At 47.6% G+C, this 15,245-nt stretch overlaps 1 protein-coding gene across 2 annotated transcripts in view; it reads right to left on the reverse strand.

Moving 5' to 3' along the window:
* LOC309823799 (phosphoserine aminotransferase) overlaps positions 1–13,596 on the reverse strand; it is a 29,273-nt gene extending 15,677 nt beyond the window's left edge. For both annotated transcript variants that reach the window (XM_082656378.1, XM_082656377.1), the window contains exons 1-6: positions 13,523–13,596; positions 10,072–10,132; positions 9,054–9,123; positions 6,268–6,473; positions 5,270–5,442; positions 3,596–3,765 (exon numbers count right to left, since the gene is read on the reverse strand). In XM_082656378.1, coding sequence (XP_082512504.1) covers positions 3,596–3,765; positions 5,270–5,442; positions 6,268–6,473; positions 9,054–9,123; positions 10,072–10,132; positions 13,523–13,582 — 740 coding nt within the window. In that variant the 5' untranslated portion in view covers positions 13,583–13,596. The remainder of the gene's footprint in view (positions 1–3,595; positions 3,766–5,269; positions 5,443–6,267; positions 6,474–9,053; positions 9,124–10,071; positions 10,133–13,522) is intronic.
* Between the last annotated feature and the right edge of the window lie 1,649 nt (positions 13,597–15,245).

Genomic DNA, 15,245 nt, shown 5'->3' on the forward strand with positions numbered 1-15,245 from the left:
AGGGGGAAAAAAGGCAGGCGTCTGAGCTGACATGGCAGTGTTCACAGAACGTTGCTGGATAGAAAAAAGAATTCACAGAACAGCCTATATGGTAAAGTTCCATCTTTATAATTAAACATACGGCTCTGTTTGCATATGCCCTACACAGCAAGCAGTTAACAATGGTTACCCCGCAGGCTCTGCTCGCCTCAGGAATCTTTGCCAAGACCATGTGTTAATTTTTTAAGGCAACAAGAAATACTCTGTGGGCACTAGGGATTAAAAAAGCACACCAGAAAGTTCCCCGGGAAACTCTCCCTGGCTGTTCTGAAGTACTAGGCCCCCTTGGCAGCCCACACTCCTATGCTGATAAGTAAGGCGGCCTGGGTCACTAGGGTCATTTTGTTTCTTATTAGTTACTTTACCTCACACTACAGCTAGTTAGTCGTGGTAAGTAAAAATGTCTTGTGGGCTTAGAAGGGAAGTTTAGGCATCCGTTTGCTTGTCCATGAACTGGGCTTAGTGCCCAGGAACGCCCACGCCGTCCTTTATTCCACCCCAATTCACTGCTCAGGGCTACAGGCAACTACAGGAAGGCTCAGTTCAAACCGCCCGGGGCCTGTGGTCACTTGGCTCCGAGTTTAAAAGAAAAAAAAGAGCTTCTTTTCAAACTTGGGACATTTTCAAGGGCTTCCATGTAATACAAAGTTGCAGTGTTCAAGGCGCCTTATCCTCTTACATCCAGGGCCGGGGGAGGGTGCTCTGCACAAAGCTTCCTCTCTCCATTCACTGCTTGTTCTCACTGCATGAACTACAATGTTCTAATCTTGAAAGCTGAAGTACCCCAAATGAAATCCAAGTTTTTCAAGTCATAGATTTAGGGTAACTACTCAATTATACAGACTTACTTTTCTCCTTTTCTCTTCTTTCGGGGTAAAAGAAAGCAAGACACCAAGGGGTGTCTTGGGTCAGAATACCTTTAACCCAATCTCTTTGGTCCTCCACGTTTATATGATTCTGATCAAATACTGTTAGCGATCCTGCCCTGAGATGGTCTCAGTGTTCACTCTTCTGATCTGTCTGGAGAGGAAACTTCGCCCCTTTTCCACCCTTGTTTCTGGGTGTCTGGCTGAGCCCACTCTTCCGGCAGGAAGGCTCTGGGCGGGGAGTATCTGCCCTCCCCCAGCCTGTGCCCCAACCCCAGGTGCCCAGGTTGGCCAGCTGACCCGACCGGTCAGGGCCTGGGGTGGAGGCCTGCACAGGGGCTGGTAGGGGAATGACTCTCTCTGAGTCACTCACAGGAGGACTTTCTCTCAGTGCCCACCAGGTCTGACTCCAGACCTTTTTATCTCCCACTAGACAGACTGACCTGCTTTCTCACTGTTTCTGCTGATTTTTCACTCTAATATTACCCGACTGCATCTTAACACATATCCATTGGAGTTTTTAAAAATGTGCTTCCCGGTCACTCATGGAGAAGGTGCCAGAGGGCGTGACAGCTCCCCCTGCTCTGATCAGAACTGCCAGCCCCATTTCAGGCCCCATTTCAGGGCCAGGGCTCTCCCTGCCTTCTCCCACCATCGCACTCGCGGAGCTGTGGTGGCCTCTGCCCCACCCCCGGAAAGACTCACCTGCCTGCAAGCCAGGCCCTGGCTGCACGTTCCAACAGGTAAGGACAGACACCTCCCGCCACCTCCTGCCACCTCACAGCCTGGAGCCGAAGCTCCTTCTCCAGGGGCCCTGCACTCAGGCTCCCCAACTGTCCTGCACCGCTCAGCACGGCACTGCTCCTTTCCCAGTTGGCCGGTGGTCACCGGTTTTTCCACTGCCAGAAACCCCAGAGATAAGACGGGCAGGTGAGAGAGGTTCAGCCCTGCCCCCCAATCCCTACCAGGCACTTCAGAAGCACTTTCAACCGGGGTGAAACAGAGTGGGATTGACAGGTGACCAGGAGAGTAAGCACTGAAGCCCTCCGTGCCCCGAGGAAAGCAGGGGACACAAAGTGAGAAGCTGCTCCGGCCCATGCGAGCCGCACAGAAAACCAGCAAAAATTTCCATCAGAATTCTAACTTTGGAAAAAGCTCCTTTCCTCCCCTGGTAAATTATGTGGAAGAAATTTCCTGCAGGCAGCGCCTCAGAGGGAGACCTCTCACAGAGCCCCAACCCCACAGAGCTGCGGCCTGTACCAGCCCGAGCCCCTCTTCGTACGCTCTTTTAGAGAACTTCTACCATCCCTGGAAAACCCGGGAGACTCAGAGAGCTGGACTCCCAGGAGCCAACTGCTCTCCAGAGATGGGATCTTTCCAACGCAAACCCACACTGAGAGTTTTGCTTGAGAAGAGCACAAAGATACAGGGTGTGCATACCTGGGCTCTCAAGCCAGACCGCCTGGGTTCAAACCCCGGCTATGCCACTTCTTCAAGTATGGCTTTGGCTTCCTCACTTGCAGAATGGGAATAATAATAAGAGTACCCACCTCCTAGGGTGCTTGGGAGATAAAGAGGGTCATACACATCACTATTTTACATCATAGCTGCCCTGGAAAGATAAGATAATCTATAGACTCTGGCTCTTTTATCCCCGCTGCTAAGGCTGGGGATAAAACAGAAACCACAATAATAATACAGCAGCTAACATTTATAAGTCACTGAGAGCCAGGCACTCACCAAGCACATTTTATACATATGTATTAATCATTCAATCCTCACAGCAACCAATTACTCCTGGAGACACCTGCTGCACAGATAGGTTAAGCAACTTGCCCAAGGTCACACAGCTTGTTAGTAGTAAAATCTCTCAGGCAATTGCTAAATCCTAGGTGTCACAAAGATTTTCACAAACTACCTGAGTCTGGGAGTTAAAAGACTGTACAGTGGGGTAGCCTTACTCTCCCCAAAAGTGCTGTAATGCAGCCTCTCATTCGGATAAGGGGAAGCCAGGCTAACAGGACCCCTGCAGACTGGGTGAAAACCCAGAGAGGCGTTTGTTCCAGCCAGTGTGTTAGATGCCAGGCAGCCAGCTTCAAGCAGACCCAGTAAGGAAAGAAAAAGACCAGTAGCCCGGCCTCTGAAAGTCCTTCTCCAAAGCCGCACTGGTTGTTTGAGAAGCAAGCATGACACTTCATGTGCAGAAAGCTTTCGGGTTAATGGTGAACCACCAAGGCTACCAAGATCAAACAAAAACATGCCAAAAGAAAGGCAAGGAAAGCTGATCAAACAGTGCACAGAGAGGGGACAAGGGAGAGGTGAACTGGGCAGAGAATCTTCTTTTGTTTGTTTGTTTTTGCGGTACGTAGGCCTCTCACTGTTGTGGCCTCTCCCGTTGCGGAGCACAGGCTCTGGACGCGCAGGCTCAGCGGCCATGGCTCACGGGCCCAGCCCCTCCACGGCATGTGGGATCTTCCCGGACCGGGGCACGAACCCGTGTCCCCTGCATCGGCAGGCAGACTCTCAACCGCTGCGCCACCAGGGAAGACCTGGGCAGAGAATCGTAATAGGATATCTGGGCTAATAGATCACTGATTCGTGGCATCATGCCCTACTTTAAAAAGTCAACTAGTATTGATGGGAAATACTGAGACCTCCTCACTGGTCCCCAAGCCATACCCTGGAGTTACCTGAAGCAGGGAGGTGTGTTATACAGGGAGTTATTTCCGGCCTGCACTTTGTAATCCAGGACCGAGGGGCACTCTCTGAGGGCGAACCCCAGCAGGTCATCTCGGATGATCACCACCGTGACCCCTGCAGAGCCAACGTTCTTCTGGGCACCAGCAAAAATTGCACCAAACTGCAAAAGAGAAAGCTTGCTGTTCTAGATGCACTGGGTCATTTTTCATAAATGTAGTCAAACTTCCCAATCTCCTTCCAAAGCACAATTTTTATGAGGAAGTGACTCTATTTTAATCCCGTTCGGAGTGCATTCCCTTCTCTAAAGGAATCTCTATCCGGGACAGCAAATCGATACTCAAGAGTTCAGAGCCTGCAGATTACAAATCTGTCTGATCCTTCTCTCCAGGGAGGGGCCAGCCCAAACTCATCACTGTGGAGGCCTTGTATCTATTCGTATTCACTCTAGTATACCTCTTTTCTACGTCCAAGCCCATCTTTAAAATAAGGCTGCTGTCCTTGGTAACCTAAAGAAATCCATTTTTTTATCCATTTATATTTGTGTAAAGGGATAATCAGAAGACACTGAGAAATAATGGGACAAGCTGCCTGAGACAGAAGAAATTTTAGAAAAAAAGAGATGCTTAAAGATACTTTGGGAAATTTTTTCATGTAAGATGTAGAACCCTCTTCCATGTCTCCCCATGAAACCTGTAGGAAAATTCAGTGGCATCCCAAGTGGGAGGAGGGGGGACAGTGTGGCTCGACAGGGAGTATTTTATAGTTGACATTGTTTAGAATTGCCAGTGCATGGTGAGTGAAAGTAAAAAGCAGGATATAAACAAAATGTGTACATCCATACAACAGAATATTACTCAGCCTTAAAAAGAAATGAAGTTCTGACATGCTACCACATGGGCAAACCCTGAGGACATTATGCTAAGTGAAAAAAGCCAGACAGAAAAGGACAAATATTGCATGATTCCACTTACGTGAGGTTATCTAGAACAGTTGAATTCACAGAGACCAATAAAAAAAGTAGGATGGTGGTTGCCAGGGGCTGGGGGGAGGAAGGACCACGGTTATTGTTTAATGGGGACAGAGTTTCAGTTTGGGAAGAAAAGGTTCTGCAGACGGATGGTGCTGACGGCTGCACAACAGTGTGTGTGTACTTCATGCCACTGAACTGTACGCTTAAAACTGGTTAAAATGGTCAAGTTATGGTAAGTATATTTTACCACAACTTTTTAAAAGGCAGGCTACTTCTTAGTTTGTTTTAAATTCCTTACAGCTATCATACCCCCCACGGCATGCACCTGGGGAGCTGCTCAGAAATCTACATGTCACGTCCATGCTCTTGGAGCTGAGCTGGGTACAAAGCAAGGTGGGGCTCATTCATAGCCCCCCAAGCTTTCCTTGATGACAGCAAGTAACTTCCAAGATGTTGACAAAAGAATTTTCTAAGCGCCACTCTCAGAGGCAGATGAATTCCCCAAGGACTCAAGTGTGACCCCTGGGAGACGACGATTAACACAGGGCTGGGTATGTCAGGACGTAAACATTCTGACAACCCAGACTGTCAGCCTTTCCCCATTCTGGTATATATTAAAATGTCCTTAGAGAAACCGAGAGGCTGGTTCCCCCCGACCCGTCCCCCGCTGGTGCAGGCCTCTTTTACACTCTACCTTGGAAACATCCACTGGCTTGGACAGGAAGTTTGAGGACATGTCGCAGATCAACACTGCTCCCTTCACATCAGGGATAAAGTCAAACTCCACTCCATGCACGGTCTCATTGGCGCAGTAATACACATAGGAGGCGTCCGGGCTGAGGTTCCAGGTGCTCGGATCTGGAATTTCTATCACAGGAGACAAGTTGGGGACTCCACACGTTTCCTCCCCTCTTTCCTTAGGGAGATAGGAGGCAACCAGGAATGACGCCCCTCCCCTAGCAGGGGAAGACAGATCCCAGAGCATTCACAAGTGAAAGCACCCTATCCATCTTACATTACAATCACCACCAACATCCTAAAGGGATGACCCATCCCACCCCTTTGACTGTTACTGGGGGCAAATAATCTTCAAGAATGGCGTGGTGAGTATTTGGGTTTTTCCCTTGTTGCCCAGTATCCATCCATCCTATGTCCACTGACAGTTTCCTGTGTGCGTCAGCCTCCGCGATTCTCAGCCCATGTAGTTCCAGTAGAACCGGTTCCACCCACAGCCCCGAAGGTACAATGCAACTCAGGCAAGGCCGCTCGACTGATACAGAATGGGACACAGGAGACGTGAGACTGTTACTGGGAATGCATGAGCGAAGGCATTGAAACGTGAGACAATACAAGGTCAGGAGCAGCTGCAGCCATCTTCTAAAAAGGAGGCGGCAGCTTTCCTGACTGTGGAGGAGACACGGAAAGACACCAGAACCGGGAGACACTGTAGGCGGCCCTTGATCAAGCCATACCTAAAGCCAAACCAGCCCCAGGGCTTTGCAGCTAAGTCAGCAGCCTAGGCATACTCTTTCTGCAGCAGCCCAGGCATACTCTTTCTGCAGCAGCCCGTTAGTAATCTTAACAGGAACAGGCAGCCAATCTAAATGGTATCAGACTAACTACTCCTGCTAGCTGAGGAGGGACCACCTGCCAGCCAGCATTTCACTGTCCAGCTCAGCTCCCAGCACTTACTTGTGTAACTCCCAAGTTTGGGGTGGACAATATTCACAGTCCCAAACTTCTTGGCTTCTTCCGCGGCCTTAGCTGACCAGGATCCCGTCACCACATAGTCGGCACACCTTCCTGCTTTCAGGCCAATCAGGTTTAAGGGGACAGCACTGAACTGGCCACACCCACCTCCTTGTACAAAAATCACCTTGTAGTTGTCTGGAATGGCTCTGGGCAGAAGCAGAGGTGACAGTAAACAGGGTCAAAAATTGAGAATGAGTGATGCTCTTCCAGCACTTTACCCTGGGGTGGGTACACTACAAGAACGATGGTCAAGCCCCATCTCTGCCTTCCCCAACCCAGTCATTTATCTACTCAATTCCTTGCACAGATATTTACTGGGCCCTGTGGTGGAAGCCTATGGTTACTTTTTGGACAGAGCTAGTAACACCCTGCTGTTCCTTTAGGGAAGCATCGGCTGCCACTCTTGGTCCACCTGGTTCAAGGGTGGCCAACCCCAGCTCCAGGGGATGAGCACGTGACCCAAGCTGGCCAGTGTGGTTTGGTTCTGAGACCTGGATCCAAACTTCTAGAAAAGAGGAGCTGTTTCTATTGAGGGAAATAAAGAACTTGTAGGAGCTAAACCTGCAACCACTGGTGGCCATCTGGTGAAGCCAACATAAAAAAGCAGAGCCAGGAGATGGAGAAAAAGACCCTCCTGACATCATGTGAGCTCCTAAATCACTCCTGCACTTTCCCGTTATATGAGATAATACATTCCTTTCTTTCTTTTTTTTTTTTTTTTTTGCGTAAGCCAAGAGCTGGGCTTCTGTCACTTGCAACCAAAAGTCCTAAAAGTATATATGTGCTGGTCCATGCTATGAACCAGGTGGACACTGGAGAAGGATCTTTGATAATCCTTTAGACCTAAGCATGTATCACCTACCCAATATATATCAAGATTAACAGCAAAAATATTTGATTGCAACATGGAAAATTAAAATGGTGATTGGCATGGCTACAGGCAGTAGGGTAAGGCCAGCTCAGGCCAGGGAAACTGGACCCAAGCCTTTGAGCAATGTCAGAGCTTGGGAACAGGTTACACAGAAGGCAGACGGCCAAGGGACAGAGCTCCAGCACAGAGGTGTAAGGAAAGCACCAAAGGGCAGGGCAATGTGAGAGGGTCTTGGTCTCGCCAACACGAGGGATGGCGTGCATATATCTGGTTTTGAACCGTGCCTGCCTATATCCAGGGCTCAGGAGGCTAGCAAAGCACGCAGACAGGTCTTAGGAGACTCTAACCATGTCAGCAGCTGGGAGGATGGCAGCCCAAGGCAGCGTTCCTGGTTTATGTTATTCAGATGCAGGGCAGTGAACAAGGCCAAGAACTGGATGGAAGGACACCAGACAGAGGTCTAGGTTCAAGGGTACAAAGAAATCGGCCCATAAATTGAACCGGAAGTTCAGGCTGGAAAGGCTCACAAGCATGTGGGTCAAATGCCATATCTCTTGGGCCAACATTCCAAGTACCCACCCCATGAAGGATGCGACTGTTCTGTGAACATGACAGGGACCCAGCAGGCAGCCCTGGCGTGCTAACCCAAGCAGATGATTACCGGCTCCTAACACGGACATTAGCGGGTTTCGAGGGCTCCTCACAAAAATGTCACCAAGCCCGCCCCATCTGAAGCATTCTATCAATGCAATTTAAAGGGAAAGTTATTAAATAATTAGTATAATTCCAATTTTGTTAATGAAACAATGCAAGGATGGATCCTAAAACGTTAACAGTGATTACCGTTGACTGGTGGGGTTATGGATAATTACGGTTGATTTTGTGAGTTTGTTTTTTCCCTAAACTTTCCACCATGAACGTGCACTAGTTTTGTGAGCAGAAAAAAACCCCCACAATGTTTTGTTTTCAAGATGACCGTATTCATATTTCTATGTGAATATATTTATATAATATATAAAACCTCTCCTTTAAGCAGCAATCTATTTAAGAACACAGTTTCCTCTGGGTAAGAAGAGCAGTGCAGATAACTAGGAAAGTTCATTTGAGAAGCAGTTCCCAGAGTTCAGAACCCTTAAAATTGCCCAAAGAGCCCGTTAAAAATGAAGTTTGTACAAAGGCTCTGATTCAACAGGTCTGGATGGGGCCCAGCACTTGAATTTTTTACTACTTCCCCCATGAGTTGATTCTGACAGGTTGTATGAGGCAATACTTTAAGAGCCAGTGAACTAAGTTATAGTTAATTATGCTGACAAAGATGACCACTTCTTGGGCTTCCCTGGTGGCGCAGTGGTTGAGAGTCCACCTGGCGATTCAGGGGACGCGGGTGTGTGCCCCGGTCCGGGAGGATCCCACATGCCGCGGAGCGGCTGGGCCCGTGAGCCATGGCCGCTGAGCCTGCGCATCTGGAGCCTGTGCTCCGCAACGGGAGAGGCCACAACAGTGAGAGGCCCACGTACCGCAAAAAAAAAAAAAAAAAAAAAAAGATGACCACTTCTTTGTCATTTAAATCCCTTTTAAGCCAGTTTAACTTCCACAGTGCTAAAAAAATCTTTCCCAGATAAAATGATTTCAAATCTTTGGAAAAACCACATAAAAATACAAACGCAGGATGAGGAACAAATAAAAAGCATTATGTACTGATCTAGTGAATTTGGGAGAATCTTAACAAGATTATTTGTAAGAATGGAATATTCTGAACACACAGCAGAGTCTAGAAAATAATGCAACAGACACCCACGTATATGGATTACCAAACAAGAGTAACACAATTTTGTCTTTAAAATTTTAAACTTACAATAATTCCCGCATAAGGTTCTCTGTGTTGTTAATAATCTTAGAGAAATCTGATGACCTGTGGCTCATTTCTGTGGAAAGAAAAACAAGAAAAAAATTTCCAGTTCAAAACCAAAGCAACAAAAGTTAACTGTAGCTGTAACTACAAAATTTGCAAATCAAATAACAAAGGGAAATGTCAGTTATTTTCCATTCAAATTGTGGGCCACACTTACTTTAAGGGAAAATCCAAACTGATTTTCAAACTGCAAACATTTTAACCTTATGGTCACAGCACAATGATTTTTCAAAAGCGGCAATATTCACTGAGTGAGCCATGTACTAATTTATCCTTTGGTCTCTGATCACTCACATCTTTCTCACAGACAGGAATTGTATGCAAATGCTGCCCTCAGGACATCAGCACAAAATTCCACACTGTGCTCTCACTTCACAGAAATCTAGGTGCGTGTGCCAGACCCACAGGAACAAAATTTAATAGCAATGAGCACACAGCTAAACCTACAATCTCTTAATAGTCTGTAGCCTTTGGAAATATCAAAAAAGAAAAAGAAAATTAAATTTTAAAAAAAGTAAATTTCAGAACTCAAAGAAACTTCATGAACTTATTAACATGCAAGATCTTCAAAAAAAGGCTTGTGTACTTTTCAACATTAATGAGTTCATGTTTAAGAACAGGAAAAACTGTAAAATGAATGTGAAGCAATTTTATAAATGTTTGGGCACTGTTAATGTAAACGTACAGGATCTTTCGATCTCAGATCCTATGCATAGCAAAAACCAATGATGCGACTGTAAGCTGAGACATAAATCCCTCACCAGCATTTATGTTGCTTTCAAAATTGCTTCGATCAAACATGTTACGGAAGTTATTAAAATTTAAAAATATATCTACAATATCTTTTCCAAAGATTTGAAATAACTCAGGAAGACCCAGTAGAAATTCTAGGCTTGATGATGCATTTTAATTGGTTCCCTTTGAATCCTGGACGTTCACAGAATCCAAAAGTAAATCTTACCAAGAACACTAATCCCAACTCCTTTGTAGTCTAATAATTCTTTTTGTATCTCTAACAATACCTAGGAAAAAAACAAAAGAAAATTTAAGACGATTTCAATATGCTGTGCACAACTCTGGACATACAAACTGCAGTGGGGGAGGGACAGGGGAGAGGATCCACCCACCAGGCCTGTGAAGAAGCTTGTGTCCCTGCCCACAGCCAATCCCCTTCCTCCCCCTATCCCCACAGAGCCCCGATGATGCAACTCACACTCAAGTTGAGAGTGAAATTATGCAACGTGACTGATGCTAAGACAGTTTTTCCAAAGGTATGAATTTAGAGATAAAAACTCACTTGGACTTAAAAAAAGATCAAGTATAGAAGTTTTCTGATAACAGTTCTTTAACTGTCAACTTCAGACCTTTGGGAAAAGTCTAATTCCCTAGAAAAATGTCCCTTCCACAATTGCATTGGCACTCTGACAGCAAAGGCACAAAAAGCATAAAGTTCTGGGGGACAACAAAAAAATCAATTAGGCCCAAGTTAAACTGATAACTCAATTTTCCATCTTTTTGGTCTGCTGGGATGGGTGGGGTGGGCAGGAATTAGGAAGCACCTGCTGTGAATTAAGGTTCGTCAGGGGTACTGATGTACTGCACTCTCCCCTCAACAACAGCCCTGAAGGTGATATTCTCATCCCCAATTTGCAGGTGAAGAATCTCAGCTGTGGCTCCAGAGGTACTTAGCTGTATGCCCCAGTCCAGCCCCTTGACCCATCTTGTAAGATCACTGCAATCCCATAACCACAGTCTGCCTTACAAGGACAACTGGACAGGTGGGACCCATCTTATGGCCAATCTTCCAGTGCCAGGAAACGGGTGGGGGGCAAGGCTCATTCCCTACCCCCACCCCCAAACACATAGCTCACTTTCTAGGGAGGTGCCTCATTGTTTTTTTCCCCAAAGGCAATTAAATGTAAATTACTACACACTGAAAGAAAAACACCTATTTCATATATGTATCTACGTAGATTTATGTGTATATATACATATATGTATATATATATACATATATATATGTATATATATATACACACACACTTCAGTAAGAAGAATAGAAAGCCCTTATCAGAGATGCATGCTGCATTGTTTACGAGTGAAATGACACGATATCTGTGATTGGCTTTAAAATTATCCAGGGGCAGAAGGGGAGAAAGAGGGTATGGGGCAGGGAGCGCTGAAACAAGATTGGCAAAATGTCCTTAGTTGTTAAATTTTGGGTGGGTGCATGAATTTAGTTATATTATTCCCTCTCTACCTTTGTGTATGAGCAATCTGCCATAAAGTAAAAAGAGAGAAAGAAATGCTCTAAAAATGTACACAAAATAGGTGAGATAAACCCTCTGTAGAAGCATCCTGCCATCAAAGGAGGTTCCCTTAAAAGATACAGGCTAAAGACCTCATAAAACATAATCTAGGGCTTCCCTGGTGGCGCAGTGGTTAAGAATCCGCCTGTCAATGCAGGGGACACGGGTTCGAGCCCTGGTCTGGGAAGATCCCACATGCCGCGGAGCAACTAAGCCTGTGCGCCACAACTACTGAGCCTGCGCTCTAGAGCCTGCGAGCCACACGTACAGAGCCTGCATGCCACAACTACTGAAGACCGTGCACCTGGAGCCTGTGCTCCGCAACAAGAGAAGCCACTGCAATGAGAAGTCCACATACGACAACGAAAAGTTCATTATGAAAAGTTCATAATTTTTTAATGAAAAGTTCAATTATGAAAAGTTCATTATTTTTTAATGAACTAGAACAGACCAAAGCAGAATAGAATACAAAATTGTGCATGTTGTAGTCATTAGGCTAAATATTTCATAAGCCTTTTATTTTAATTATGTGCAGGTACTTGCTCATTTTGTGAAATATATTTTTCATTGTGGTTACAGTCAAAAACAGTTTGCAAAGCTTCTCTAATCCTTATACTTCAATTAAATCAAGAAGACACATAAATAGCAACATCTGCCCCCCCTCCCAGCTTGAAGAGCACACAGGAGGGCATAAATCCTCCCAGGAAAATAAATAATAAATAATTGTACTACTGATAACAACTGCCTTTATAATAAATGCAGAACAAATTACACAGGAAACAAATGTGCAGAAGACTCCAAAACACAGAGAGGGGAAAAAACGGTGAGGGTAGAGGAAACGTTTGCACAGCTCTGGCAGGGAATCTCACCTAAAACAGACCGCAATAACTAAGAAAAAACGAAGCCCTGTACTCTCAGCTCCTACTAGCGCTGCCCCCAGAAAAGCAAAATGTCCTTTCCCTTCTACAATTAAGATTCTCTGCTCTTATCACAACACAGAGAAGTCTCTGTCCCAGGGAGATTCTACTCAGTTCAACAGCAGATAATTGTAAAACACTTGGCTATGCACCATGTTGCTACAACATATCATCAGAGTCATCCTGGTTAGAAAAATAAAAATATAACAGCAGCGGCAGGGGTCAGTGCATCCAAGGCGCAGTAGAGACTTGGCCCCCTTCACAGCTTGGGCGGTGGGAGGGGAGAATGGATGTGGAGGGAGTGGGTTTTGGAGGTTAGGGGAGGAGCCGGAACCCGGCTGGGGGCTGGGAAGGCAGGGAGTAAGTTCCACTTGCACTTGAAAGGTCTGGTAATGGCCCAGGGGAGAATTTAGTCACTCATTTGCTCCAGAACAAAGTGAACCGAACTGGGCTAGCAGCCCAAGGCCTACCAGAATTTGAATATTAGAATGCCTTTAGGGGACACGCCAGTTGGAAAAAAAAAAAATCTACGCGTGAAACAGAGGGGAGAAAAAAGGCTTTAGGGACGGGTGGGGTATCTGAGAGACAAAGAGGGAAAGCCTGGGCTGGACTGAAGGCTTTTAAATTTACATTTCTGAAAAGCAATGTTTCCAAGTGCTGGCTAAAGGCAACACTGCTTCCGAGGGGTCGTGCGCGGGCCTCCAGTTTGCAGTTCCCTCCAGTTAACGCAATCCTCATTCACCATTCATTCCCAGTGTCCATTCACGCATCCACTCAACACTGCCTGGTTCGCAGCACTGCGGGGCGAGGCGAACGCAGAGTTGGGAGCTTTTTGTTTTCCGCCGCGCCCCCGGCCCGGCCGGACTGAAGGCACAGCGCCGGAGTTTGCAGGTGCGCAGCGCAGCGAGCCAGCACTCCCGGGCGGGCAGGGTTCTGCATGCGGCGCACCCGTAGCCGGCGCCAGCGACAGCTGCACAAGCAAACCTCGCCGAGTTCCTCCCCCAATGTATCCTTCTAGAGGCCCACCCACGATAGATCCTAAACTGGGAGTGCACGCCAGTGCAGAGCGTTCGGGGAAATCTGGGCAGGAAGTGGGGATCCGGGAGCCCCGTGCGGGGATGCACAGCCACCCACGCGCCTGCTCCCGCCCGGACCGCACTGCCGGCGCGCGCTAGAGGGGACTTACCGAGCGCGGCAGTTTGGCGGGCCCGGGCCCGAAGTTGACCACCTGCATCAGGGAGTCCATGGTGCAGAAGCGGGAACTGGGAGTCGACTGGAAAGGACCGATAGCGTGGGCAGCGCAAGTCTGCAGCCGGCGCCGACTCTGTGCTCTCTTCCAGCGCCGAGCTGGCGCCCCCACTGGCCCGCGCTGTCGCTGGCCCTGCACTGATTGGTTCGTGCAACGGGGCTCGCATCCCCATTGGTCGTGCTCCTCAGTCGAGACTCGAGAGCAGTTGCTCCTCCTCGCGTTTACTGTTTCAACCCCTTTTTTGATCAATGCAAGGCGCGCGGGAGATTGCACCATCCAGGCGGCTCGGCTGCGCTCCCGCCGGAGAACCTTGGGCGGCGAGAGGAGGCTACCCCTGCCAACTTGCGTTGGTACTTCTGCACGCTTGATGAGGCGCTTTCCAGTTCTCCAACGCGGACCCTAGCCCCTCTCTCTGGGCTGCACTGGGAGATGGCGGAGTAAATCACCCCTCACCCCCATCCAACCACATCTTCACCAGACCCTAGACTGGGCTCTGCTGCATTTGTTTGAACCAGCGGTCATTAATTCACCAAACTTTCCTAAGCACCCCCATGGGCGCCAGATACTCCAGTGGGGAGGAAGGGCCGCCAAGGATGGAATTGCAGGGTGAACTATGGGCCGGGGGTGGGTGGGTGGGGGATGAGGTTCTCTGCAAAACACCAAGGGACCAAGGGTTAAAGCAGGATTAAGGGATGGAGGTGGCCAAGGACACTGAGTGAAGCCTTGGCCTGGGAAGCCTGGATGCTTCCCAGGCAAGTCCTTTTAAGCTGCTGATTCTCCATTTCCCCTCGGGAAAAGAGCGAGCTGGAACCTGGCAATACCTCTCAGGTTGTGTAGGCGCTGACAAGCTGTGAGTTTAGAAACGTGAGCAGATATTAACAAGAACGCGATACCCCTGAGGAGCCTCAGCCCAAGCCAGGGGAGAGGCCCAGAGCCAGGCCGGGCGCGGAGCCAGCGCGGCTCAAACTTTTCCACAGAAGTGTTCTTCTCAGAAGAACTCCAGTGGAGATCCACATGGGGTTCTGAAACAGGGAGGTCCCCTTCCTGCAAGAAAAAAGTTCCTTTGAAGTCTGGAATTTCATTTTTTTTTTGAAATGTGAATTTTGCCTTTTACTCCTTAATTTAACCCATTTTCTTATAAAAATATTTTCCCAAATCTTTGAGCAAAAGTGATGCGCCAGGAATACACATAATGCCTGCCCTGGGGCTTTCCACCACACCAGCCAGCGTCAACCACCTCAGTGAAAAGATCTGTAAACTGACAGGGCTAGGACTTTTGTTTGCTTTTTTGTGGTATGTGGGAGGGATGGGGCTGGGATAGGAGGTACTGCTTTAGGTTTGGGAGGTGGAGGGCAAAGTTTCTAGAAAAAGCTGAAATGAACAAGGTCACCGCCTTCCTCAGCACCTTCATTTAGAAAATTGCAAAACTGAGTAGAGGGTATGAATGTCAGTCCATAAACTCAGGTGTGCAAGAATTGTCGCATATCCATTATTGTATATGACTTAGTGTAGACCCCCTAGCAGCTAATCTACCAGGGGAGTGGGGGAGTTAGCCTTCCTCCTTCCTGGAGTCCTTAATCCCAGGGATTTACACAGTCCTGTGGTATGGAATAGGGAGGGAAGCACTCATCCATTTGGTCCTCCTACTCAGAAAATGTAG

This window comes from Grampus griseus (genome assembly GCF_964374135.1).
Source record: "Grampus griseus genome assembly, chromosome: 6".
NCBI lineage: Eukaryota > Metazoa > Chordata > Mammalia > Artiodactyla > Delphinidae > Grampus > Grampus griseus.